Here is a 27,631-nt window from a genome sequence, read left to right as displayed (position 1 = left end):
GTTTCAATTACTTTCATTTTTACTGCCCCTCCCCCAGTCTACTTATCCTCAGTGTGCAGCAAAGGCAGTGAAGATATTGTCCTATGAAGCAACTTATTCAACAAACATTTATTAGATGCTCATATGCCAAACGTTATGCTATAGAGATGCCAAAATGAATAAAGTTTCTTTGCCTGCCCCTAAGGAGCTCACATTCTAGTAAAGGACACTTTAAAAAATAAAATATACAGTACAGTGAGTGATTAACAGAGGTAGGTTGCAATTACAGTGGTGACCATAGAAGGGGCCAAGGTAAATTCACAGAATTTCAAGAATGCATGGAATTTCCCAGATGGAAAAGAAGCCTGGGGCTCTCAATGCAAACACGTGTCTACAAAAGAACTTTTTAACACTCCTGTCAGAACAGAGTGGTAAACACCGGAGGAAGGTCTTATCAAACTGCCAGCAGGAACTGGGCTTGAGTGCTTCTAGAGAAGGGAAAATTGACGTAGGTAATCCTTTGAGTAACCATAATAAAAATTGAAAGACAATGATAGAAATGAAGTAAAATCGGCAGAACTTAGACACCAATAGTCAGGCGGAAGACAGAGGAACAAACTGTGGAACTTTGAAGAGTGCAGTGGTTCTGACATTAACCAAGTAAGGAAGCAAACATAGAGTAGGTTTGTGGGATTGAGTCCTGGAAGAGGCGGAAGTGAGCACATCAGCAAAACAGAAGCTAAAATGAGATCACTGCATGGAAGAGTGACTTAGAGCAAGAAGGAAACGTCTCAGGTTAAATGAAGAGACCAGAGGAGAGATGCCCAGGAGCCAGCCAAATACGAGGACACAGAGGAGTAGGGACGTCAGGAAAGGGATTGTCAATTGTGTCAAGTACAGGAAAAGTTAGTATTTATTAAATATTAAACTACCTGTTCACTGTAGACTTAGGAATTTAGACCTCACTTGGAGGGACAGAGGTCACAGTGCCAATCAAGTGGGAGACAGCCAGTGAAAGTAGTGAGGGTCTCAACAGGGCGGGCTTGTGTGTGGTGATCATTTAGTGCTTTTAAGTCCCCAAGAAAGCTGACCTAATTAGTGGGTTGATGTCTTTCCTTTATTATGTGATTCAAAAGAAAAAGTGAGAGGAAAGGGAAATGGATACATTGTTACACAAACTACATCATTCATTTAAAGTGTACTGAATACATACACTTTTCATCAACATTAGACACCAAGTAACTGTATACCTGGCACTGGACCAGGTCTTAGGGACAGAGAAAATACACAGCATTGTAAAGTGACATTCCTAACTATTACATATATAAGTTCTGCTTTTCTTTATGTGACTTCTCAACCTGTCCCAACTGCTCAGGACTTTTTATGTGACATCAAGGGGGCATAACTTTGAGGTATATACCATTTAAAATTGCTATATGATGTAAATTCTTAAGTCACTTCACTATTGTTCACAGTGAAGAGCTTCCACTAATAAAAGCCTGTCTATGCTATAGTTTCATTCTGTGGAGGAAAAGAGTTTCATACATAAAAACATGAGTTGTATACCCTGTGATTACACAGGTCAAAAAGGCAACCAAATTCAAACTTCAGGTGACTGGGATGTAGGACGTTCCCTTATTTTAAGGCTTATAGTAGTTCAGCTCAGGTTTGTAAGGTTTGGTTTTTCCTTAAGAAAACAAAACAAAAACCACACACACATTATTTTTAAAAATGATTGAGTATCACACTGAAGTATTGTGGGTTAAATTGTGATGCCTAAGACTGGTTTTCAAACCCTCAAAAGCAGGACACCTACTCTATGGCTCAAGCTAGGCCTGAGGCCGCAGCTCATGCAGGACTAGCCCAGCCTGACTGCATCCTGCGCTCAGTCTCCACTGTGAGGTGGGGTGAGTGGTTAAAACACATGTGAACAATCCAGTAATCTGAGGAAAACAGGTTCGGTTTTTTTTTTAAAACTGTTTTTGGAACTTTTTTGTAAATATGAAATTATATAAAAATAAAATTTCCCCCCAAATTTTACTATTAGGAGAACTATTTTGAGAATAAATATATAATCTATTCATCTTTCTACAATGTTTAGAAATCTCCTGTGCCTTTGAATTGTCTACTTCCCTACATACCAAAACAGCACAATCAGAACAGTCATCTAACTCCAAAAGGAATGTTTCATACCAGTGTATTTTAAGGTTGCCAGGAAAACACAGGCCTCCCAGTTAAACTTGAACTTCAAGCAAATAACTTGTAGTATCAATAGGCTCTAATAAAATTCAACATACTTACATTAAAAAGAAAACTAGTTGCTCCTCTAAAATTTAAATCTAACTGGGCAGTCTTTATTTTCTTTGCAAACGAGGCAAATGAAGAAGCATTGGTGTCTGAGGCCAACGACCACAGCTACGGTTGAGCCTCTTACTACTGCACTCGCAAACACTTGTCAGAGGACCTTAGCCTTGTTTTTATTACGTCTTCTCAAATACAACTCTAGTTTGAGAGCCTAAGGCAGTTTTTAATCTAGCCTTATCATACGGGAATTTAATGACCTTACTTTTGCTCAGTATTCAAATTTGTACATTACCAAAATACTACTTTTATTCACAATATTAACATAAACACAATGTTTAAAAATGTCATTTACTTGAAACAATGTATCTCTCCTTTATACAAAGGCTGTCTTAGGACAGTCACTGCACTCAAGGTGCTCAGAGACTCTGCAGAAACAGGCCAGCCGCCCTCCTCAGTGAACATTCCGTAGCAAGTGCCTGAAGTTCTCTAGCTCTCTCACACTTGTGGAAATCCTGTAACCAAGAAACATTTCAGGTAAAATCTGTCTTTTATAAATTCTGCTAATCATTCTGCATTTTTAGAGTATGTCGGAATTTTAAAGTCGTTTATTTCAACAAATTGAGAGGTGCATAAATCTACTTACATCCTTAGTTTTTACTCTGGCAAAGAAAACCTACGATAATACTGTCAATACAAGCTAACTTTTAATATTAAATTATTAATATATATGTGTATGTGTGTTTTAAATATGTGTATTTTAAATATCCAGGGCTATATTGAAGTATTTAAAGTACATCTATATTTAGTATAAAATACATAAGAGCATCAGAATACTTATATATTTTGGTTTTCATAAATATACTTGATATTTGTATTACATACAAAATATAAAAGAGAAATGTAACAATATTAAAATTATCTAACTACAGGATGAGAGTAGAGTAATGATACACTTTTCTTCAGGACTAATGTACAGAGGCCAAGCTGTGACAGTAAGGCACAGTGGCGGCACTGAGGGCAAGGGTCTGTCTGTCCGTCTGTCTCAGGATCACCATGAGCAAAAGGAAATGCCTTCCACATCTAAAACTATCTTCCTTACCTCACACTTTTCCTCAGTTTTGATAGAAAAGAAAATTTAAAGATGAGGTAACCCAGTCACAGAAGGGACGGACAGAATATGCAGTCACTGATAATTGGGCACTAGCCCCAGAAATCACTGAATACCCAAGGAACAACTCACAGGCCATATGAAGCTCAAAAAAAGAAAGGCTAAAAAGTGAAAGCCTCAGTCCTTCTTAGAAAAAAAAAAATAAGTGTATAGCACCCTCTCAGAGTGTGGTACACCTAGACCTTAAATCATTAATATAGCCTTGTGGCAATTCTTGGTATTTAAAAATCATTATGTTTAATCTTTACACACCAAGAAAACTTTGATAATTTCCATGTTACATCTTGTTCTACATGTACTTTATGCTCAGAGTAACTAGTAAGATGTCAATGCACACTATCAAACCTTTAAAAAATCAAGTACTGACAAAAATATAGTCATATAGTTTTATGCCAAAATGCTTTTAAGAATCTGTACATGTATGTTTTTTAATAAAGTTGAAAAAAAGAAAACAAAAAATTTAAAGATAGAATTACTCATCTTTTTGTATAACGAGGTCATAGAAATATGTGTGACTTTCCATAACCTTTAAAGGTTACACCAATACTGCTTGCCTCAGCAGCGGACTACCAGAAAAATAAAAAAAGAAAATAAAAAAAGAAAATGCTTTTAAACAATCACAGTTAGATGGGCCTGATGGCACATGCTTTGATCCCAGCAGGAAGGCAGAGGCCAGCCTGCTCTGCAGTGAGTTCCAGGCCAGCCTCGGCTACATAGTGAAACCTCATCTCAAAACAAACAAAAACCAAGTGTGTGTCTGTGTGTGTGTGTGTGTGTGTGTGTGTGTGTGTATGTGTCTGTGTGTGTGTGTGTCTGTGTGTATGCGTCTGTGTGTGTGTCTGTGTGTGTGTCTGTGTGTGTGTGTGTGTCTGCGTGTGTGTGTGTCTGTGTGTGTGTGTCTGTGTGTGTGTGTGTGTCTGTGTGTGTGTGTGTCTGTGTGTGTGTGTGTGTCTGTGTGTGTAATGATTACAATAAAATATACACATTTAATGGCACCAAACCCGTCAGAAAAGGAAGGATGAATAGAAGAACAGGTGGAAATAATCAGGTAGTAAATGCATGTGTATATTCTTGAGGTACTTCATCAGATCATATAATTCTGTAACAAGACAATCTCACTGAAAAGACACTTCTGGTTTTATCTGACAGTGTACTCACAACATCAGACTAACGTGGCTAACAGAAACAATTTCAGTACATTAAAACTAACCTTCCAAATGCATTAAATAATGACACTATTTCTTGTCTGGTTAGCTGGAATTCGTAACTTGGTCCGCTTTCTGGCATGTTTGCTATCAGTTTTTCAGAAAACAAGATCTTCAGAGCTGTGCCCAGACCCTGGGTCTAAAACAGAAAGCAGATGGACAAATGAGGAAACGGCTCACCAAAGGATGAGTAGGAGCCGGGGCCAGGCTCACGGGGTGGGGAGGCTTACCTGAAGCTTGCCCCACAGCCGGCACTTGAAGCAGCCAACGCAGTCCATGATTCTGGAGATGTTTCTAAAGTGTAGGCGGAAGTCCTCCTGAAAACAATGTACCAGAATCTTGTAAAAACTGGTCCCAGTACTTCGGTGGATAGTGTACCACAGGGCACAAAGCACCTACCATCTATGAAAACCCCTCCCAGTCGCTTAATTTAAGCCTCTCCGAGATCCAAATCTACCCCTCATGAATCTTCAAAGGGCACAGAAATACTTAGTATGACTAACTCACACCCCTATTGACCTGTGCATTTTGAAACCAGCCCTGCCTCACTCCAAATCCACACTAGCTGAGAAGAATGTGTCAGAATTGGCAGGTGTAGAATAAAAGGGGGCAGCCTTTGATAAAGTTAATTATAACATTCCTTTCCCGGAATTAAGAAAAACACTCAAGATTTTCTTTACTACTGATATTACTGACATCAGCAGTAATGTATAATTGTATATTTGCTACTAATATGTAATTTACATTTATTATATATGTTATCTATAATATATATTTGCTAATACATAATTATATTACTATTAAATATTATTTAATATATGTATATATACACACACAAAATCAATAGCCACATATGCACCACCAAATTTAAAATAAAAATCACTACATATATAATTCAAACTCCCTAAATATTACCCCACATTTCAGTACCTCTCCTCTAGCACGATGCTAGATTTGTAATGTTCAATGTATACTTTTATACATTTAATACATATTTATGTGTTTATTGACACCAGAGCATCGTATTGTTTATAACAGAGGAGTGTGTGTACAATCATGTAAGAGCAATGTATGTTGTTGAGCAATGAAATAGAGGGAACCAAGCATAGCTTCTTTTACTGAGTAAAAATTAATAACTGAGCCTTCAAGCGACTCCTGGTCTCAAGAGTGAAGGCTGGAGCTGCCAGTCGCTTTTAAACATTTTTTTAAGCTAGATGTATTCACCCTTCACCTGCTACGTATGTATGCTGTATGTTTGTGTATGTGTTTATACATGCATGTGTATAAAGTAAGTCAGAGACCTCTTGCCAGGAGTTGGTGATGTAGGTCCTGGGGATTGAACTCAGGTCATCAGGCTTGGCTACAGCTGCCATTGCCCATGGGCCATCTTACCAGTCCTGAACAGCCAGTGTCTCACACAGACATCTGACACAGACTTCAGAGGAAAGAGAAAACTTCTAGTATGTCAGTAGCCTGTGATTTTTTTTATTATGAGATAAATCATATGAAGTGGACTCAACCAGATGAGACCCATGGATCTAAAACTAAGTGTAAGCAAAACACTTATCCAGTGTATTCAAAGGCCATCTCATCTGCATCAGAGGTGGGTGGCCCAGAAACTTGACTCAGGTTAGGCTGAAACTGCCACAGCATGAGAAATATTTTAACAAGACTCAAGATCTTACATCTGTACTAACGTAGTACAAAGGGCAAACGAGTATGAATTATATACACTTGAACCACCTCCATCTGGAACTTACACACCAGTTCATTAAGAGAGCATCCTAACTTTAAAGTTTTAGAGTTCTGTGACTAACATACCTAAAGCCTGGCTTCTGCCCCCATCACCACATAATCCAAGTGGTAGAGACCTGTAATCCCAAGGTAACTGAGAGAGAGAGGGAGAATGAACGAAAGAGGGAAACTTTTTAAATCACCGAGTATTGCTGTAGACAGTTTTTATGATTTACTAGGAAGTTTTCTTCAGTGTTTTGACTCACTTAAAAAGGGGGTAGGATGATCTCCCCAAGGATGAGTCTCTAGTTGCTTATCCAAAACCAACTGGTCAGCTCTATTCATACAAGGCAACATTATTCAAATTAAACAGGTCTGCATTAGTGTGTGTTGTTGTATAACTGTGTCTAACCATGACAAAGAAAAGGAGACCATGAACTGGAGAGGAAACAGAACAAGGACCATGGCAGAAGTTAAACGAAAGAGGAACAGGAAAATGATCCAACAGTTTAATTCCAGGTTTTGTTTTTTTTTTTTTTTTTTTTTTTTTAATTAAAAAAGGATCACACTTTTAACTAGTAGAGGGGAAGAGGCCTGTAAGGCCCAACTCCTCCCTGAGGGACTACTGGTAATTTATTGAGGTCTACAGAATCTATACTGAGACAAATTATCTAGGGAAAAAAAGAAAACAGTCCACACATAGGCTTCATGAATGTCCAAACAATGCGAGTTTGGTGGACCAGTGACATGTTATTTAAAGGGTGTCACTGAATACAAAGTGAGTTTTTGACAATTACATTTTACATCATATTACAAGATACTAAAAATGGACTACTGTAAAAGGGGCTTTTACTTCCAAAGTTAAAAACTTTTTCTAAAAGACTATGCCTGCTTTTACCTAAGTTTAGTGTTGGAGTCTAAGTAACCCAAATATTTAAATAGAGCATCTTTTGAGTAAATCTTTGCCTGATATGTACAGTGAGCACACAGGGTTGCTTATAATAGCCAAATACCATTGGAAAGTTAAAGCCAATCACATAAAGTAGAAAGACTATAGCCTACCTATATGAACTGTAGATGCTAGGAGAAAACTTTGCAATTCCACAAATAACCACAATGTCTAATATTCTAGATATATCCAAAGTTATCCCTGATTAGAAAACTATACTAATTTTAATTTGCTAATTTTAATTGTTATAATTAGTAAAACAGGGCCTTGTTCTTGCTCAGACAGGCACTCCTCACCGCCCAGCCTACAGGAACGACCAGTGCACACTGCCACTTCCTGTCCTCACTGTGGGGCACAGTCATTTGGGAGAAGGAGCAAGCTTAGCTGACTGGTTCTTGCCAACATCCTCAAATGTCTTAGAAGCCTTCAGACTGCATATGCTCTGCACGGCAGCAGTGATCTGTCCATACCCTGACACTATAAAGGAGCCATAATGAAACGCTAATTTCTTTTTTTGAGACATGGTTCCTTTGTGTAGCCTTGGCAGTCCTGGAACTCACTATGTAGACCAGGCTAACCTCCAACTCAGAAATCCTACTGCCTCTGCCTCCTAAATGCTGAGATTAAAGCACAATACCATGCCCAGAAAAATGAATTAATAAATAATGTTCACATCTACATTTACCAGAAAGCTTTTAAAAGTAAATCTGATACAACCATTTTTTTAATTTCCTATATTTTTTTCTGTAAAAACTATACATAAACTTCAAAGCACATAAAAACTGACTATTCTGGAATTTGATTGAATTAAAACACCATGAGAAATATTCCTAATTTGTACAGTCTAAAAAAGAGTGGATGCCAAAAACACTCACCAACAAACCAGCAAGTAGTTTCAAATAGAAGCATATTGAAAACAGTGCGGGGCTGGAGAGATGGCTCCGTGGTTAGAGCACGGACTGCTCTTCCAGAGGTCCTGAGTTCAATTCCCAGCAACCACATGGTGGCTCACAACCATCTGTAATGAGATCTAATGCCCTCTCCCTCTTCTGGTGTGTCTGAGGACAGCCACAGCATACTCATATACACATAAAATTTAAAAAGAAAAGAAAATGGTACAGAAAAGAAGTTACTGAGACATCTTCCCCTCACTTTCCAGTTCTTGGAAGCTGTGGAGATTGTGTGACCACAGAGGTCCACATCTGTGTCTGGATAACACTCAGGAGGAGAGAGACTGCACTCAAGAGCAGTTGGCACACAAAGACTTGGCTGCACAAATTAAGTAAACTAATGTCTTTCATCACCATGAGAAACAGGGAAGGTGTTGCAGATCCTCTGGGAGAGTCATATTCAGTCCACTGAGCTATACGGCTAGACTCATATAAGGTGTAAGTGCATTTATACCTTACATTTATCTTTTAATAGCTAATGGATTATTTATGGTATGCAATGACATTTTGATATTTACTATTTAATGTGGAATAAGACCACGGTAACACATTCATAACCTAACATACCCTTTTGTAGGAGCATCTGCTCTTAACAGTTCTGAAACACACAATCCATGACTATTTATTAGTATCCTCCTGAGGAAAAGGTCGCTGAAGCTGCCCCGACTGGGACTCTGCTCAGACCGAGATCACGCACCTCAGCCATCTCTGTCCACAGCTTCTCATCAGCATCATTTTACTCAAGTTCCAACTACACGGTTGTTTTACAGTCACACCTGCACAGTCCCCAGGCTGCATCTAACAATGAAGTTGGTGTGTAATTACCTTTAGTTTCTGTGCTTCGTTTTTGTCCCCAGCAAAAAAAGAGTTCTCATCAAAATGCAAAGGAAATGACCTGCATTTCAAACAGAAAAGGTTCACGCTCATGAAATAACAAGCCCTGGCTAATATACTTATTTGTCAGAGATAAATAACTTAATTTTAAAAAGAAAAAAAAAATTAGCAAAGCCAACACCGATACAAACAAATTTGTACCCTCAAATATAAATCCTATTAGAAGTCTGACCTCAAACTTAAGACCGTGAATAAAAATAAGTATGAAGAACTTAAAAAGAAAGTGTAATACACCAGTCAAAGCAAAACCAAGACATTCTAGAAGCTCTGGGAAGGTCAGGTGACACACACTGACATTCCCAGCGTTCTGGAGGCTGAGGCAGGAGAATCCGACCATCTCAGAAAACCTAAAAGTTCAATGAACAGAACTACATTTACATTACTTTAAAGATGGTTTCCTTCTCTACCTATATAACGCAGCTTACTCTGGACACCACCCCCACCTATGTTAATATACATGTTGTGATGTATAGCACCTACTTGATTTCATGAAGTATCTCCAGAAGTAACACTTTGTTTTCTGAATCCTGAACTTTATTTCCAGTGAAGAGCTGAAAATCTGGGCGCTCGAAGAAAGGAAGCACTTTAGAGAGAGCTCTTAACTCTATCAAGTACAGGAAGTACAGGTTCTTCAGCCTTCTCGGACCTTCGCCTTCAGTCAGAACTCCATCGAAGCGCTGCTGAAACTCTGTGACATTGTGACCCCATTTCTTTTCCAGCCAAGTATCTAAGAAAAAATAATTACAATTTTCATTTTACTTATAAGGGACTACTTACAGAAGTCAATTTCATTTTGCAGTTTAAAATATATAGTTCAACCAAAACCAGGTTGAGTTTGTTGTTGTTGTTTTTAATAATTTAGCCTTTAAAACTCTGTCATAAACCAGACATGGTAGCATAAGCCTTTGATTCAAAGCAGATGCAGGTGGATCTCTGTGAGTTCAGGGCCAGCTTGGCCTTCATACAGATTTCCAGGACGGCCAAGGCTATATAGTGAGACCTTGCCATCAAAAATAAATAGATAACATTTCAAAAACTCTGTACTAAGAATTTTGTCTATTGGACTCCATTCTTAAAGGCAAAGAAACAGGTATTTGACAAAAACAAAACTTCTGACTTATCAACAACCATAAAATCAAAATATATAATTAAAAAGTTACTTGCTAAGCTGGAGGACTGGCTGAGCAGTTATGAGAAAGGGCTGCTTTGCCAGAGGAGCTGAGTTCAGCTCATAGCTGTCGCTTCTGCTCCAGGTGAACCCCTCTGGCCTCTGCGGCACCTGTGCTCCCAAGCACATACCAACCCCCAACACACAGTATAATTTTAAAAAATGTTAATGACTATCTGAAATTACTGATGAGTTTAAAGCATCTATTTCAAATCAGAGTTGCCATTTTATTTCTGAAAGGTAAACTACATTCATCTGGAGAGGGAAGGAGTTACTGAGGAAAATCAACCATGGTTTGATTTTCCATTAGCATCCTAAACCACGAAGAACAGCAGACAATGTTGTACCCATTAAAGTCCACACACAAATAAAGCCTCCCACCTGGAGAGATGGTTCAGTGGTTAGAGCACTGACTGCTCTTCCACAGGTCCTGAGTTCAATTCCCAGCAACCACATAGTGGTTCACAACCATCTGTAATAGGATCTAATGCCCTCTTCTGGTGTGTCTGAAGACAGTTGTAGTGTACTCACATACATAAAATACATAAATAAATATCTTAAAAAAAAAAAAAAGGAATGCTAAAGCCTCTCGTACAATAACAAACCATGTTGTTGGGTGTTTTGATTCCCACAGCAAAACAAAAGAACATTTCCAAAGTGATGTGTCTAATTTTGAGAAAATTAATAGTACATACATTACACCTACATCACCTACATTACACATTCCTAGTTACTACTGTTTACGAATGGATTCTTACTGCCCAAAAGTTGAACAAGTCTCTTTTTTTCCCACCCGGGTAAGTACAAAATTTAAAAAAAAAAAAAAAAAAAAAAAAAAAAAAATCTAAGAAAACCTAAAAAAAAAAGTGAAAAGGTTTTAGGTCGCATACCTTGTAAAAGATACCTTGCACTCAGATGCACGTTGATGCTCGCATGTAGACCAGAAATAAGCCTGTAGAACGCCCTCTTTTCTACACAGAGGCCTAAAAGACACCAATGACTTGAAAATTAAATTTTGTCTATGAATCTCGGGAATTCAGGAACTACTTCATGATTTAAAAATGAAAATAAAAACATTTAAAATTGTTTAAAAGTTTCTAATTACCTTCTAGCCAGCTGTAAAATGTGTTCTCTGAAATTAAAAGAAAAATACATCATAATTTTTTTCATAATGTCAAAATGTGAATTTCCAAGTAATAAGAACTGTTCCAGCTAAAAGTCCAAATCTTATTTCTTCAACGAAGAGAAGTCTGGAGTGAATCCAGGTAAATACCGCTCTGTCCCTCAGTCAGACCGGTCTCCCAACTCCTCGGGTAAAATGTCTTATGTTATCAAACTGTGGAATTTAGAGTGAGGAGGGTGCCACTCTGTGACACATCACTTGGCCACCATGTTCACAGCCCCTGACTTCAATCCCCAAGGCTGCTCTCCCACAAATAACACACGCACACACGCACTCATGGGCACACACTGAATCTAGCAAGATTATACGACCAGATAAACTGTGAAAGCAGTCCATCAGGAAATACTGCTTACTGTTAAGTTCGTTAGAATCAAACACTGGGAAGGCACTGCGGACGGAACGATTCCACGCAGGCCTGCATCTGAAGAGCAGCAGGCCAGTGCTGAAAACAACTCTGTGACCTCAAATACTAACGCTTACTAATTCTGGTTTCAGGACTGTGATCTAAAGGAAAATGGGGAGAGGACAAGGAGTTTGTAGAAAGGTCACTGTTTGAATTTTAAAACCTCGAGTAATAAAAACCGTCAGTCACGTCTGAGCTAGTAAAATATTTAACTAGATAACATGGGAAATTTAACACAACTATTAAAACTGACCAGGAAGTATAACAGAACAATAACATGAAAATATTTTAAACATTTTATAAAATATATGATTACATTTATGCAGTAGTTGCTACAGAGATGACAAATACTATTACGTAGAAATCCTTTTATTTTGCTAAAGTTTTTTAAAATGGTAAGAAACCAGCCAAACAGAAATCTATGGAAGACATAAAACTTGCAAACCCAACTACATAAAACTTTCATTTGTTAATCAGAAAAGTAATTAAGTAAAAGCAAATGAAAGGCATGATATTACAGGCATTACAAGGGGCTAATATCCCAAATATAAAAGCCCATGAACAATTAAGTGTTAAAATACCCACTAAAAAGATATATGGAGAATAGAAATCTACAGTTAGAATAGCTGATAGGAACTGTTCACTCACACCAGTAACTACAAGATGAAAATTAGAAGAATGTTTTTATCTATTAAAAGAGAAAAAAACATGTTAAAGTATGGGTCAGAGAGATGGCTCAGAGCTCCTGCAGAGGCTGAGCGGGTCTCCCAGCAACCGTGTCGGCAGCTTATAACTGCCCATAACTCCAGCTCCAGACAGTCAACTGCACTCACAAGCACACACCCACCAAAGTCACACACACATAATAAAAAACAAATCCAGGCAGCGATGACACATGCCTTTAAATCCAGCACTCAGGAGGCAGAGGCAGGCGATCTCTGTGAGTTCGAGGCCAGCCAGGTCTACAGAGCAAATTCCAGGACAGCCAGAGGTACACAGAGAAACCCTGTCTTAGAAAACAAGATTTTGAGGAAGACAAAAGATACTTTGTGTTGAACATTTTCATCTAAAAAGACTAAGGCCAAGCAAGTGCTGACTCAGTTTCTTCATGCAGTATGTGTGTCTGTCTGTCTGTCTGTACCACTTTTTTCTCACTTCTTGAGACAGGGTCTCACTAATTACTTCATCCAGACTGCCATGGAACTCATTCAGTAGCCCAGACTGGCCTTAAACTTCCAATCCCAAGTAGCTGAGATTATTAACCTGCACATAAAAGGCTCAGTTAAGAATAGTCTTTAGAATAGCAAAAATAATTTCAATCTCACCCCCAAAGCTTCTTAAAAAGCCAAAGTAACCGTGAAATATATTGGAGGTTTTAACACTCCTATAACATAGCCAGGCGGTGGTCACTAAACCCGAGTCAGCCCTGGAGTCAATAAGCAAAACTGTCTAGACCCTTCGCAGAAGACCCAGTATATCCCGCGCCTCTAGTAGTCAAGACGAGATGTTTTCTATGCCAGGCGCCAAGGCCAACAAAGTGAGCTGCCAGGTCCTGAGGCAGGCTGCCCCGAACGTGTGACCCTAAACAGGCCACTTCTGTCTCTGCTTCCCCTTCAGCACTTTAGATAAAAAAATAAAAATAAAAATTAAGCACGAGCTTAGTGGCTGAGAGACACACAGAGGACTGCCAGAATTCAAGACAGCCTGGACAACGTGATGAATGAGCTGCAGGCCAACCTGGGCTATGGTATCTCTAAAACAATGCTTCTCTGCCTTCCTTCCACGACCTTTTGATGTGGTTCCTCATGTTGTAGTGAAGCCAGCCATACAATTATTTTCACTGCTACTTCATAATTATAATTTTGCTACTGTTATAAATCATAATGCAGCTGTCTGTGTTTCCCAAGGGTCTTGGGCGACCCCTGTGAAAGGGTTGTTTGACACCAAGAGTACTGACCTACGGGCTGAGAACCACTGCTCTAAAATAACAAAAGGAGAAATGAAAAATTATTTTAACTGTCAGAAGAAGTGGAAAGAAATACAGTTTGCCACAATAAGCACTAGAACACACATCCAAACATACAAGCAGAACTGACATATAAAATGCATTAACAAAAATACGTACCTTTACCTTTCCCTGAAAAACAAAATAAAACATTTTTGTTATATTACTATAAATTACCGCCACCTTTCCCTTCTGAAATGCTACACCTTCATGAACATATTTTAGTCAATGTATCCACACAAGATCAAGAGAAAGGTGTAGCTGCATCTCCATCCAGCAGTAGTTTAGGCTCGCAGACCTCACTTGTGCTGACAGGCAGGGAAACGCAGCCCACTCCTGCCAGCCGTTTACATAGCTAAAGCACCTATGTGCACTTGACAGGAGTCTTTTGTGCATTCATTAGCCTAAAGCTCTAACACAATTCTTGTTAAAAGGTTTCTATTACTGCTTCACAGAGAGCCAAAGATGACCTCCAACCGGGAGGGGAAATGCTGCGGAAAAGGCAGCATTTAGACCAGATCATGAATGTAAAATGGACAATGAGAACTTATATTCAATGAAATATAAGGCATGTGGATTTATAATCAGGCCATATATGGAATATGAATAGAATTTCAAGTCTTTTACTTGAGGTGTGTGTGTGTGTGTGTGTATTTGGTGTGAGTGTGTGTATATGTGTATTTAGTGTATCTGGTGTGTGTGTATGTGTGTGTATTTGGAGTGTACATATATATGGTGTGTGTGTGTGTGTGTGTTTCTTATGTGGCAGGAAATCAAGCCCAGGGCCTCAGCCATGCTGACAAAGCACTGAACCATTAAACTTTCTGTCAAGCTCAAGTTTTTTAGGTAAATATTTGGGATATTCATTTGTCTGGGGATGAATGAAGCTGAAGTAAGCCAACAAGTCTTGGTGCACTGCAGAAGCAGATGGTAAGTATATAAGCTAGTCTTCGCTGTGACTCCATGAGTATCCTGACAAGAACAGCGGTGCCTTCACAAGGGTGAGGTCACCCTCAGAACAGGACCAGTGGATGACTTGACAAACTGCCCTTGCAACTCACACCTTCCCTTCACTCAACCCAAATAAAGCCAATAAACACGAGGAGACGAAAATTACTCACCCTGTCCAGAAGCCAAAGGCCTTTGAATTGTCTGTGGCCTACAAAAAAGGATTGTACTGTATGAACATCAGTGTAGCAATGTTATAGTTGTATCTGACTTAGATACACACGCACACACAAGTACAGATTGTACTGTATGAGCACCAGTGTAGCAATGTTACAGTTGTATCTGACTTAGACACACACTCTTTAGGGCCTTCAGGCTTCCGAGTGAAGGACCTGAAGCACTTCTCAGTCACCCAGTGAACAACTTCCATTGTACTGGTTAGGAATACAAAGGTGCTTCCCCTGAGCACTGAACAAACATCTAACTTAAGTTTCAGACTCTATCTGTGAGCAGTTATGACTATGATACACTGTTGCCAAAAGAACTAGAGGAGCAATGTTCGACATGCTTAGCACTATGTGTAACATACAGTGAGTACACCAAAGTGTCACCTTGCAGCTGTCCTCGGAAATCAGTTAAAGTTGAAGAGGATAAAGTAACTGTGGCCACAGCAAGGAGAAGAGAGAGTAACAAAGGAAATCTCAATCTATCCCCACCATTGGCTGGAATAATCTTGGAAAATGAAGCAACACCCGGAATTGCTTCGTCTACATACTACACGCCTGTAATCCACTCAGGAATGCTTGCTCAGTGTCTCCTGTCCAAAAAAGGTCTAATATCATCTAAATCTCTAAAGAAGTAGTTATTGCAACTTGTGCCCATGCCCTACTGGGAAACAGGACATTTAAGTTTCTAAGTCCCAATCAATCACTTAAGAACATGACCCTAATTTCACAGGTCTAGAAAACAATACATACTTAAAGCAGTTTTCTTCATAGATAACACTCCATATCCTCCAAGCATCGGGCCCCTTGTAGCCTGTGTAGCGCTCAGGGTTAAGGAGTAAATCCACATACTCAGCATCGGGGGACTGTATGTCTGCAAGATAAAATGTTTCACAAATCAGAACAACTGTTTTTTAAAAGATGTGTTTATTTACCTTATGTGAGTACACTGTTACTACCCTCAGACACAGCAGAAGAGGGCATCAGATCTCATTACAGATGGCTGTAAGCCACCATGTTGGGAATTGAACTCAGGACCTCTGGAAGAGCAGTCAATGCTCTTAACTACTGAGCCATCTCACCAGCCGTCAGAACAACTTTTTAGGAGAAGGAAAAATAGGGAGAATCAAATAGCCACATTAACTATACCCAAAGGTTACAAAAGTTCCTGATGTCGTGAGTGGTAAAAAGCAGGAGAGTATGACAGTCAGGAAGTTGTCTGAGTTTGAGACAACCTGGTCTATAATGTGAATTCCAGAACAGGCTACATAGGAAATATCCTGTCTCAGAGAGGGCCAGAGGGCCAATAGGATGTCCCAGATTAGAGACGCTCCCAGGAGTCAATGCAGATGACCTGAGGTGCCCAACAATGGAAAAATGAAACCTCAAGAAGCCACCTCCTATAGCTAGGCAGGAGCCCCCAAGAGAGGGATAAGGATACCAATCCACCCATAAAACTTGTGACCTAAACTTGTCCAATCTAAAAGAAATGCAGGAACAAAGATGGAGCAGAGACTGAGGGACTGACTAACCAAAACCAGCACAAGATGAACCCATCCCGTGGGCAAACACCGTCCCTGCCACTACCAATAAAACTCTGGTAAGCTTGTAGGCAGGGGCATGTTGTCCCCTGAGAGGCTGTACCCAACAGCTGACTGAAACAGATGCAGAGACCCACAGACACACACTGATCAGAGCACGGAGTCCAGGGATAGGACTCCACAGGAAGACCAACAGAGTCAGCTAACCTGGACCCCTGGAGCTCCCAGAGACTGAATCACCAACCAAAGAGCACACAGGCTGGACCCAGGGCGCTCAAACATATTTAGCAGATGTGCAGCTTAGCCTTCACGAGGGCCTCCCCCTAACAACTGGAGTGCAGACTGTCTCTGAAGCAGGTTCCTACCCATGGAGGCCGTTCCTACCCATGGAGGCCGTTCCTAACGGGCCTTCAGAGACTGGATGTGCCAGGGCTGTGGGACACCAGCAAGGCCTACCCTCTCAGAGGGGAAGTAAGGGATGGTGGGATCAAGGGGAGGGGCAGCGGTTGTGATGAAAATTAATAAATAAATATATTAATTAAAAACTGTCTAGGTATATAAAAGAGAGGGAGAGGAAGGGAAGAGGGGAAAGGAAGGGAAGAGGAAAAAGGAAGGGAAGCCCAGTCTCAGAAAAAGAAAGAAATCTATGGAATTTGTGGTTTAAGAAAATGAGTCCATCTTCACACACAATGCACACAGCGCACATAACGTCTTTGTCCATATTAGCATGGCAGACAGGATGGAAGGGAGGCAGGCAGACAGGATGGAAGGGAGGCAGGCAGGCAGACAGGATGGAAGGGAGGCAGGCAGACAGGATGGAAGGGAGGCAGGCAGACAGGATGGAAGGGAGGCAGGCAGACAGGATGGAAGGGAGGCAGGCAGACAGGATGGAAGGCAGGCAGACAGACAGGATGGAAGGGAGGCAGGCAGGCAGACAGGATGGAAGGGAGGCAGGCAGACAGGATGGAAGGGAGGCAGGCAGACAGGATGGAAGGGAGGCAGGCAGACAGGATGGAAGGGAGGCAGGCAGGCAGACAGGATGGAAGGGAGGCAGGCAGACAGGATGGAAGGGAGGCAGGCAGACAGGATGGAAGGGAGGCAGGCAGACAGGATGGAAGGGAGGCAGGCAGACAGGATGGAAGGGAGGCAGGCAGGCAGACAGGATGGAAGGGAGGCAGGCAGACAGGATGGAAGGGAGGCAGGCAGACAGGATGGAAAGGAGGCAGGCAGGCAGACAGGATGAAAGGGAGGCAGGCAGACAGGATGGAAGGGAGGCAGGCAGACAGGATGGAAGGGAGGCAGGCAGACAGGATGGAAGGGAGGCAGGCAGACAGGATGGAAGGGAGGCAGGCAGACAGGATGGAAGGGAGGCAGGCAGGCAGACAGGATGGAAGGGAGGCAGGCAGACAGGATGGAAGGGAGGCAGGCAGACAGGATGGAAAGGAGGCAGGCAGGCAGACAGGATGAAAGGGAGGCAGGCAGACAGGATGGAAGGGAGGCAGGCAGACAGGATGGAAGGGAGGCAGGCAGACAGGATGGAAGGGAGGCAGGCAGACAGGATGGAAGGGAGGCAGGCAGACAGGATGGAAGGGAGGCAGGCAGACAGGATGGAAGGGAGGCAGGCAGACAGGATGGAAGGGAGGCAGGCAGACAGGATGGAAGGGAGGCAGGCAGGCAGACAGGATGGAAGGGAGACAGGCAGACAGGATGGAAGGGAGGCAGGCAGACAGGATGGAAGGGAGGCAGGCAGACAGGATGGAAGGGAGGCAGGCAGACAGGATGGAAGGGAGGCAGGCAGACAGACAGGATGGAAGGGAGGCAGGCAGGCAGACAGGATGGAAGAGAGGCAGGCAGGCAGACAGGATGGAAGGGAGGCAGGCAGGCAGACAGGATGGAAGGGAGGCTGGTTGACTGGCTGGTCTTTCTCTTAAGGAATCACTGGAACGTGATGTGCACTTTAACAAGTTCATACCGTCAACTTCACAGAAGCTGTCTGAAGAGTCATCGTGTTTGGTCCACTGCAGTACAGCCTGCTGGGTCTCCTCACTTCAAACAAGGAAAATTGCATTATTCTCTTTTCCAGATAAGTTTGGTGCAGAAAAGCAATGAGTCACGAGCAGTAAATCACCTCAGCGATTCATCCACGGCTCCAAGTCGTTCAGCCTGCTCACATTCTTCAATGAGGTTGGCTTCCTCGGAATACTACATGGAAACAAAGCAGATTTGCTACATTTTAAACCTGCTGCTTCCGTTTCTGTTTTTGAGACAAGGTCACATTACATAGCCCACAGCTGACTTCACCACAGAATTTCCCTGTTTCAGTCTCCTGGGCGCTGGGATTAGAGGAGAGCCACAGGCTGTTAAGGAATTAAAAGCTAACCAGGCTCGCCCCGCCTGCCACTGCCCACTCGGGCTAAAGCTTATGAAATGAGCTCTTACATCCAAAGCATAGGTGAAAGGCTTTTTTGCCTCTTCTTTTGTCAGAAATGCAATTTACTATTATGCTGACAGAATAAGGATCACTGTGACAGACAGTGACTAAGCTATCCACAAGGAAAAGTTTCTGAGGTACTTCAGAAGGCAGCGTCCCGGGTTGACCACAGCACTGCCTCTCTCTCCCTCATGGCCGTGGCTGCTCCTATGTGTCTCAGCTTCCAGGCCATTACCGGAAGAGACCTTATACAACGTACGCCAGTAGCTTCAGGAATTTAGAGTGTACGCTTCAACAACATTATTTCTTCACGGTATCTAAACATGCGCACTCGTTTTTCCCACTAGGCCTGTATACAGCACATGCCAAGCTCTTGAGACTTGAAAACTCAACAAGCTGGAAATTTATCCAAAAAATATCACACGCCTATGTATACTTATTGAAACAAAATTTTTTAAATCTTAGCTAAAATTTTTAAGTTAAAATAACTTCTTAGTATCATTTAGTAATTTAATCAGCTTCTTAACTACATTTATCACCTTACTAGGTTACAGAAATATTTCTAAAAAACACTTTTGGAAGTAAATTACTATTTTAAATTTTCTATAAAGCTGATCACAATCTTCTTCAATACTATTTTATGATTTGAAATTATCAGTAACTTCAGCTGACTATTCACTGCAGATATTTTCTAAGAAAATCCTCCTTATGTATAAACTGTGTGATAATTTAACACGTGTCTCTAAGTTCCACTCTTTGAGAAAATTCTGAACAGCATTTAACTTAATTCTGAAATTTTCTCATTTTGTATTGCTCTTAAACAAAGTGATTTAATCGAAGCTTGGCCTTTAAGTATCTGAGAAAGTGAGTACGACATGCAGACACAGAAATGGCCATCGCTAACGACTTCCGGATGATAGTAAGTGGCTTCCATTCGTCACTGCTACGTAAACACCTCTGATAGTTTAAAGGAGCGGACGCTCTGAGAACGCACTTGCTCTCGAGGGGCATCACTAAGAGAGCAAGAGAATGGATTTTCCACCGTGTTCACAGACATCAGTCAGTCGGGATTGTGTGTGAGTACCTTGTAGCTCGCAGACTTGATTCCATCAGGAACTTCATCCTGAAAAAGAACACATTTATTGTATCTTCTGGAAAAATACTTTAAATTCTTATGATGAATGAGAAAAATTCCCAAATTACTGGAGACTATTTTTAGGTGAGAAGAGTTAGAAATCCTTAAACAATTTCTTTAAAGTAAATAAAAATCTGACAGGTATGGTGGCACATGGCTTTAATCAGTAGTCTAAGGGCAGAGGCAGGAGGCTCTGTGTATTTGAGACCAGCCTGGTCTACACAGAAAGAGTAATGACGTAAGACCTTCTCTCAAAACACACTGAAGTAGTCTGCAAGGCCTATGTGCTGGTCCTGTTCTCACTGTACCACGGAAATATAAAGATGCTTACAGACATTCTCCAACTCTTGTTTGCGGTTCAATACAAATGCAGTATCAGGCCGATTAAGCTGTGGCAAATATTCCAAAATTCTTGAGCTACTGTTTGGCCGCTCTTTGGTCCCTGTGAGGAAGTATCAGGATGAAGCTCAGGCACGTCTGCCGGGTGTCTGTCTGTGTCCAGTTAGGCTCTGCATGTGCAGTTCAGGCATGGTATATGGGCTGAAAGGCTTAATTCAGTTAGTGCTGCTGCTATCGACTACAGCATAAATGCAGGGCAGAGCTAAGCTCACACCACCACGACCCGCACCCAGCAGGCTCCATCAGAATGTTCACATGCTAACGCCTGTGCTGGCCTTTGGTCTCATTTCCCCTCATGCCTCACAAAACTATATTGTCTTTCTAAATCATGGCATTTCTCTGCCAGTCTTATATATATATTTACAAAATGAGAATTTTCTGAGGTAGATATTTTCCCATCATCTTAGGTTTTTAATTTTTAATATTTATTTATGGGAATTTCACACGTGTATAAATTGCATTTTTTCTCTTCTCCAGGTAAGTGTGGTGCAGAAAAGTCACCTCAGTAGCTCCAAGTCATTCAGCCTGCTCCCCTCCCCCTACAAAGCCCCTTCCCATGTTCATGACTTCGTTGCCTTTGTAGTTTTGAGGCCTTTAGCCAGGTCACCTGTAGAAGTGTGGGTTAGAAGCTATGCGTAAGTCAGGTGGGCTCTTCAATGAGGAAAAGTGAAGGCAATGGCTGCCCCTCCCCAGATTTACTTAGTTTATGTATGGGAGTGTTTCCCTTACCATATGTCGGTGACCCATACACACGCCTGTGGAGGTCAGGACATTAGACTCTGGAACCGGAGTTACACCTGTGAGCCACCATGTGGGCTCTGGGAATTGAACCTTGGAACTCTACAAGGACATTAGAGCTTTTGGCCGCTGAGCAGTCTCTCTAGCCCACACTGAACTTGAATAAAACTCAAACTCGGACTTGGAGCAGAGAGAGTGCTTGGGAGTGCCCTGTGCTCTGCTATCCTCAGCATCCAAGTGAGAAGCCAGGCTGGAGGCAGCCCTGTGACCCCCAACCATCTTGCTTCATCAGAAATACAGTGGAAAGGGACAGATATTTTTTGTATTTATAAGTTTGGGTTTACAATCTGTAAACTGAATGTTATAGTTTGATTAATACTGGCCCTTTCTGATAATTTATAAAGAATGAAAAGAGCTGAGGTGGTTCTTACAGAATGACAGGGTTTGACAGCACAGTCTCTTCTCCCACACTGGTTGATGTCATTCCAGAAAGGACATGGCTTCCTCAAGTTTACCTACAGAAGAACAGAAAGGATAAAAATGTAGTGACTGCTGGTGTCATGATCACATGCTGTGGTTGTGTGTCTGTATAAAGACGAGCTGTTGGTAAGTCTGGTGAGAGCCACAGACCGTCACTAAACAGACCCGACAGACGGCAGCCGGGAGTCAGGGCTCCAATCAGCACCACACAGCTCCCATAGAAGCAAGACAACAGGAAGGAACTGTGGACCAGGTTTCCGAGCTCTTTTTAAAATGTGCCCAACGATCGACCACCGTTAAGTGTTTAATAAATCCAAAAGTGCTTCTTCTCAAAACAAAATATTTATAATAGTTGGAGCCCATCTGATGGCTGACAACAGTTCTGAGAACAACACAGCAATTTCTGTTTTACTGTTCTATTTCAATTTAACCAGGTAGTTTCCACCTCTAGAGATTATTGAATAAAAGATCGGGGCCATGGGAAGTTCAGCTGGTGAAGTGGACAAGGGCACGAGCTCACTTCCCAGAAGCCATGTGAGAGAGAAGAGCTTACACTGGGGAAGCAGAGACCGGACTGCAGGAGCCAACCAGTCCACCTACTGTCAGAGCTCAGGCCGGAAGAAAGCCTGGGACAAGACAAGCAGACTGTGTGGGCTGTGCCTGAGAAACAACACCCACAGTTGTCCTAGGGCCACCACACGCACAGGCACTTGTACATACAAAGTCCACAGTTCATTTGTGAACCAAGTTTTCCTACTAACTGTATACATTTTAAGAACCAGAGGCAGCCCAGAAGGCGAAGGTGTTTGCTGCATAACTTTGACAACCTGGGCTTCAACCCCAGAACTCACAAAAAGGTAAAAAGCATACAAAGTTGTCCTTTTACCTCCACAGGCATGCCAGGGCATATGCATTTGCACACGCACTTGAGCACACACATGCACATAAACATGCAAATACACACAGTAAATTTTTTTATTTTTTTACTTCAACTTTGTACACATTTAAATACCAGTTTCAGTAAACGCACTGAAGTTTAGTCATGTAAAAAAAATATAATCAACCATTACAATATGCTTAAATTAAAAAAACTGAAAGTACCTTGTAATATCTAAAGTAGTCACTTTCAAGAAGCTTTTGTAGTCTCGGGAAAAGTCTGTAGTTATTAAACTTATCGATGGTCTCGACATCACAGGTACAGTCATCCAGGTAACCACTAACCTGTCGTAATGAAAAAATCAAACATTGGGTTTAAAGGTCCCAATGACAAGGCTCTCTTCCTCACACAGCTGCCATTTTCAAAAGCCTGCTACTCAGTCTTCCCGCCCTCCCTCTTGGTTCTCTAAGCCAGAGAATGTTGCTCTTCTTGTATCTCTAGGGCAGCACAGCAGCACTTCCACAGGTATAGCCCTACCTTCCAGGACTCTGTGGCTGGACCAAGAAACACAGAAACTGAAATCATATTTCATCACATGAACTGAAGGACACACACGGTAATCAGAAGAGAGAGACACACAGAGAGGGGGTGGGTAAATCTTTTTTAAGTAAGAAAGAAAGAAGAAACACCCGGCATTGTGAAGTGATTCACAAATATTTCTTCCATGCACTGTATTCAGGAAAGTCAGGGATGGAACAGGCACTTAAGAGTGAATGGCCACCTCTCCAGTATATCCTGTTTCAAAGATCCCTCTGACTAGGATTTAATACATCCGCCCACCACCTAAGAAATCATCTCTCCCACAAGTCCAGTCACTCAGCCTAACAATTGAAACTGTGTTTGAGACTGATTTAACAGGCCACTTAGCAGGTTAAGTCTACTGAAGCACGTTTGAAGAATATGTCTCCAATGTACTCCAAGCAAAAACTAATGTGTTTGTGGAGCTGAATTTGCATCTCTGTTTTTTGTTCCTTAATATTTATTTTATTTATATAAGTACACTGTTTCTCTCTTTAGATATACCAGAAGAGGGCATCAGATCCCATTACTGATGGTTGTGAGCCACCATGTGGTTGCTGGGAATTGAATTCAGGACCCCTGGAAGAGCAGTCAGTGCTTTTAACCACTGAGCCATCTCTCCAGCCCTGAGTTTGCATCTCTGAGTGTCCTACACAGAAGCCAGAGGCACATCTACCACACTGAGGTGGCTGAGCATTACTACTGCTTACTAGACTTAAAAACAAGCAGTTTTAATGAAAAGGAATATATATACTCATTTTTAATTAATTAAGTGCAAAATACATTCATATGTCCTCCATAACAGTTTTCAATATTTCTTCTGAGATTATATCTGTAAAACATGTTCCACTACTTGTGCCTAAGGTTTCAGTCCGTTCCCTTTCTCAAATGATGCAGAATTCAGGTAAGTGTTGGAAACAAAAGTAACAAATGGAAGGACTTCTTCCCATCTAAGTCTGTCTGTGGTAACAAATACTTCTCAAGGAGTGCGTGGGGGATTGTCTACTCTAATGGGGATACGAGCCAACTTTCTATATAAATTAATAATGCTGTTAATTAATGTTTTAATAGGATAATAAGAAGCATGTGGTTGTAAGAAAGATGTACAAGTCTCAAACAATTAACCATTTTGAGTAATGAACAGTAAGCAATAAAACAAAAGAGTTCATATGGGTTAGAGAAATGCCTCGGTGGTTGCTCTTGCAGAGGACCTGGGTTCAATTCCCAGCATTCACGAAGCTCACAACCATCTAACTCCAGTTTCAGGGGCTCCAACGCCCGATTCTGAGTTCCAGTGACTCCTGGCACTCACATGGTGCACATACAGACATGTAGGCAAAACACTCATGGACATAAAATAAAGCTAAAAAATTTTTACACAATTCACAACTTATAGACAGCACATGTATGTAGTAACTGAGCAGCCATCGCCCACCAGTTCCAGCTCTGCAAACAGCTGGCTAAACTAAACGATATTTTTAACATCTTACACTGAAATCTCCCTGACAGCTGCTGAGCACCAAATACCAAGTTTGCAAAACATCTTGTAACTCAGGTTCGATGTCCACCCGTGTTGATGATGCACTAGGGGCCTGTTGGGTGCTTATCAAACTCAATCTGACAGCTTGAGGAACTCTACAGTTTACTGTCCAACAGCCACAGTCTGCTCTGACTCACAGCACCTGTGAACTGAACCCACTACAAACTAGATACACATGCAACAACAGGAGGCAGGTGTAGGGTACTGAGGTAACCCAAGGCAGACATGGCAAGAAAACCAGCAGCCAGAAGGAAACACAAAACAAAAACAAAAAACCTGAGACTACTTTGACTATTTCCGTCATTAGCCAGGCTATATGTTGGAAACGGGAATCTTACAGTGTAGCCCAGGCTGACGTAAAATTCCTGATGAGGCTGACAGAAGATGTTACACACAAGCACCATGACTTAAGAGGAAAACCAGAAATTCTTCCTTTAAAGAGAAAGTGACTTCGATGGTTGTGGGGTACACCTTTAAACCAAGCGCTCTGGAGACAGAGGAGGTCTGAGTTCAAGGCCAACTTCATCTACAGAGTGAGTGAGAAACCCTGTTCCGAAAAAACAGAAAGAAAAACGGAAGGAGGGAAGGAGGGAGGGAGGGAAGGAGGGAAGGAGGAGCCAACAAAGAAAGTCAGTTTTAGCAGATTAGGGAGTACTTAAGTCTGAGGATATTGGGGGCTGAAGAGAGCTCAGTGACTGGGAGCAAGTATTGCCCTTCCACAGTACCTGAGTTCTAGTCCCAGCACCCACATGGTGTTTCACACTCAAGTTCCATGGGATCCAACATCCCCTTCCGGCCTACTCAGACACTTCATGCATGTGGTGTGCAGACATGCAGGCAGGCACACATACACATTAAATAAAAATAAAGAAATCTAAAAAATAAATAAGAGCTGGGCATGGTGACTTCGATTTTAATCCCAGCACTCGGGAGGGAGGCAGAGGCAGTGAAATCTGTTAGTTCAAGGACAGCCTGGTCTACAGTTATTTCCAGGACAGCCAGGGCTATGTCAAAAGACCCTGGCTAAAGATAGATAGATGACTGATTGACTGATTGATTGACAGGTAGATGATTGATTGATAGATCTGAAGATATTGTGACAACAGCTAAAAAACAAAAAGCCCTTAAATACTAACCAGAAAAAGATGTAATAACAATTAAAAGTTCCTCATTTTTAAGGAAATATCCAAAAAGGTTGGGTGTGAACCAAAGCGTAAGATTCGAGTAGTATCTGCATACCATTACTCAGAGGACATACTTGAAAGTGTATTTTTTTTCTCAACACTGCTTATATTCCCATCTCAAGTGTTTAAATGTTGAAACTTCCTTTACCTAACATTTGTAATCAAATGGCCTTTTCCTGAATTTCGAACAACTCACCTCTGCTCCCAAATTACTTAACAAAACAATAAAATCCAAAAGTTTAAAGAGATAAAACAGACACTACCTCTTCCTCCTGACACTCAAGCGTCTTACAGTATCTTCCTCTGCACATCTGTATTTCTGAGCACAAACAGTAAGACCCACGAATGACCTGGCTACCTATCCCTCCATTTTTTTATAAATGTAATTTCAGAGATCGAAGTCCATCAAACAGGTGGCTATAAAAAAGAGTAATGAGAGTCAATGCTCCACGGGTTATGGTCATTTTCGTGAAGACCCTGTGTCCCATTTGGTGGAACGGGAAAGATTCCTGCAAGCTGTGGCCTATAAGCACCCCCTGTCATGCATGCGTTCACAGGTACAATACACATACCCACAAAATAAACCAGTATGTTAAACATCGTAAAGAGCAGTAACGAACAAGTCGAAGGAAAGGGTGCAGGCCAGCGCGAGGTGTGGTGAACGCCTGTACAGCAATACAACTTACATATTAAGTAACTCAGTAATAAAATTATCTGATACACTTTTAAACAGAAGAAAGTCTGGGAAACCGCTAATACTCAAGAGTTCTTCCAGACTTCACAAGAACGCACTTAGAGACTAGCACATCGATTGAATCCGGATACTTCGGGATGTTTCCAAGCTGTTAGCATTTTCTTAAGACAGCAAAACGAAATTCAAAGTTATTTCAATGCATCTAGCCTAAATGGCTTCATTCAAAAATTTACGGGCTACACTACAAAAGCAAAAGTCTCTGAATGTTTTGCTCACGAACCCACATCTTCTACAGAAGTAAATAATCACAGCTCATAATCAAACTCAAGTACTGAAGAGCTAGGGCCTGCCTCGGATTCGAACCGCAAAGAGAGTGTAAGGATGCCGGAATAAGCTTCAGGAAGAAAGTGCACCATACACAGGCGGAGAAGTCACAGGACAACGACATCCGCAGACACCAAGCAGTTGGACCAGGGCACCCAAAGAGCCCCACAAGGTCATTCAACCTCCTGACAACGACAGCAAGACCCAAAGAACAGCTAGTTTCCCAAGAGTCCATCGAGAGCAGAAAGGCTCTCAGGTGCCGGGTCCACCCAGAACCCCGGGTCCGGGAACGCGGAACAGCCATGGCAGGATGCTCGGAAGCAGTGTGACAAGCTGTCCAGGCGCACACGCCCATCGAAGGGTGCCCGGGCTACGGCCGATCGGGAACGCGGTGCGGGCCCCGCATCAGGATCGCCCGCGCCCGGAGATGCGCAGCCGGCGCGCCTCACCTGGCAGAAGCAACGCTGTGCCGCCGTCTCCTGCCGCCGCTCCTCGCCAAGGCCGGAGCGCAGCAGCCACAGGACGCCCAGGAGTCGCAGGAGCAAGCTCCAGCCGCGGCCCATGGCCGCTCGCCGCCCGCCGCCCTCGGCCTGCG

At 41.9% G+C, this 27,631-nt stretch overlaps 1 protein-coding gene across 1 annotated transcript; it reads right to left on the bottom strand.

Annotated features, from left to right (window-relative positions):
• Window positions 1-104: 104 nt before the first annotated feature.
• Window positions 105-27,631, bottom strand: ERO1A (endoplasmic reticulum oxidoreductase 1 alpha). The gene is made up of 16 exons (XM_080916688.1): window positions 27,486-27,631; window positions 22,940-23,059; window positions 21,790-21,873; window positions 20,171-20,209; window positions 18,784-18,857; window positions 18,628-18,701; window positions 15,868-15,988; window positions 15,064-15,101; window positions 14,063-14,074; window positions 11,457-11,483; window positions 11,242-11,334; window positions 9,664-9,910; window positions 9,115-9,184; window positions 4,887-4,973; window positions 4,662-4,795; window positions 105-2,795 (listed from the first exon to the last, which is right to left on the bottom strand). The coding sequence occupies exons 1-16, from the start codon at window positions 27,597-27,599 to the stop codon at window positions 2,735-2,737; spliced, it is 1,395 nt and encodes a 464-aa protein (XP_080772814.1). The 5' UTR covers window positions 27,600-27,631; the 3' UTR covers window positions 105-2,734.

This window comes from Micromys minutus, assembly GCF_963924665.1.
Source record: "Micromys minutus genome assembly, chromosome: 5".
Classification (NCBI taxonomy): Eukaryota; Metazoa; Chordata; class Mammalia; order Rodentia; family Muridae; genus Micromys; species Micromys minutus.
Note: the sequence above shows the minus strand (reverse complement) of the source record. Positions and strands in the feature narration are given on the sequence as shown.

Coding starts and splice junctions, on each gene's coding strand:
- ERO1A (XM_080916688.1), bottom strand. CDS start 27,599: ATGGGCCGCGGCTGGAGCTTGCTCCTGCGACTCCTGGGCGTCCTGTGG. Junction 11,335..11,456: donor ATTTTACAGCTGGCTAGAAG/GTAATTAGAAAC, acceptor GGTGTCTTTTAG/GCCTCTGTGTAGAAAAGAGG. Junction 2,796..4,661: donor TTATTTAATGCATTTGGAAG/GTTAGTTTTAAT, acceptor TCTTGGTTACAG/GATTTCCACAAGTGTGAGAG.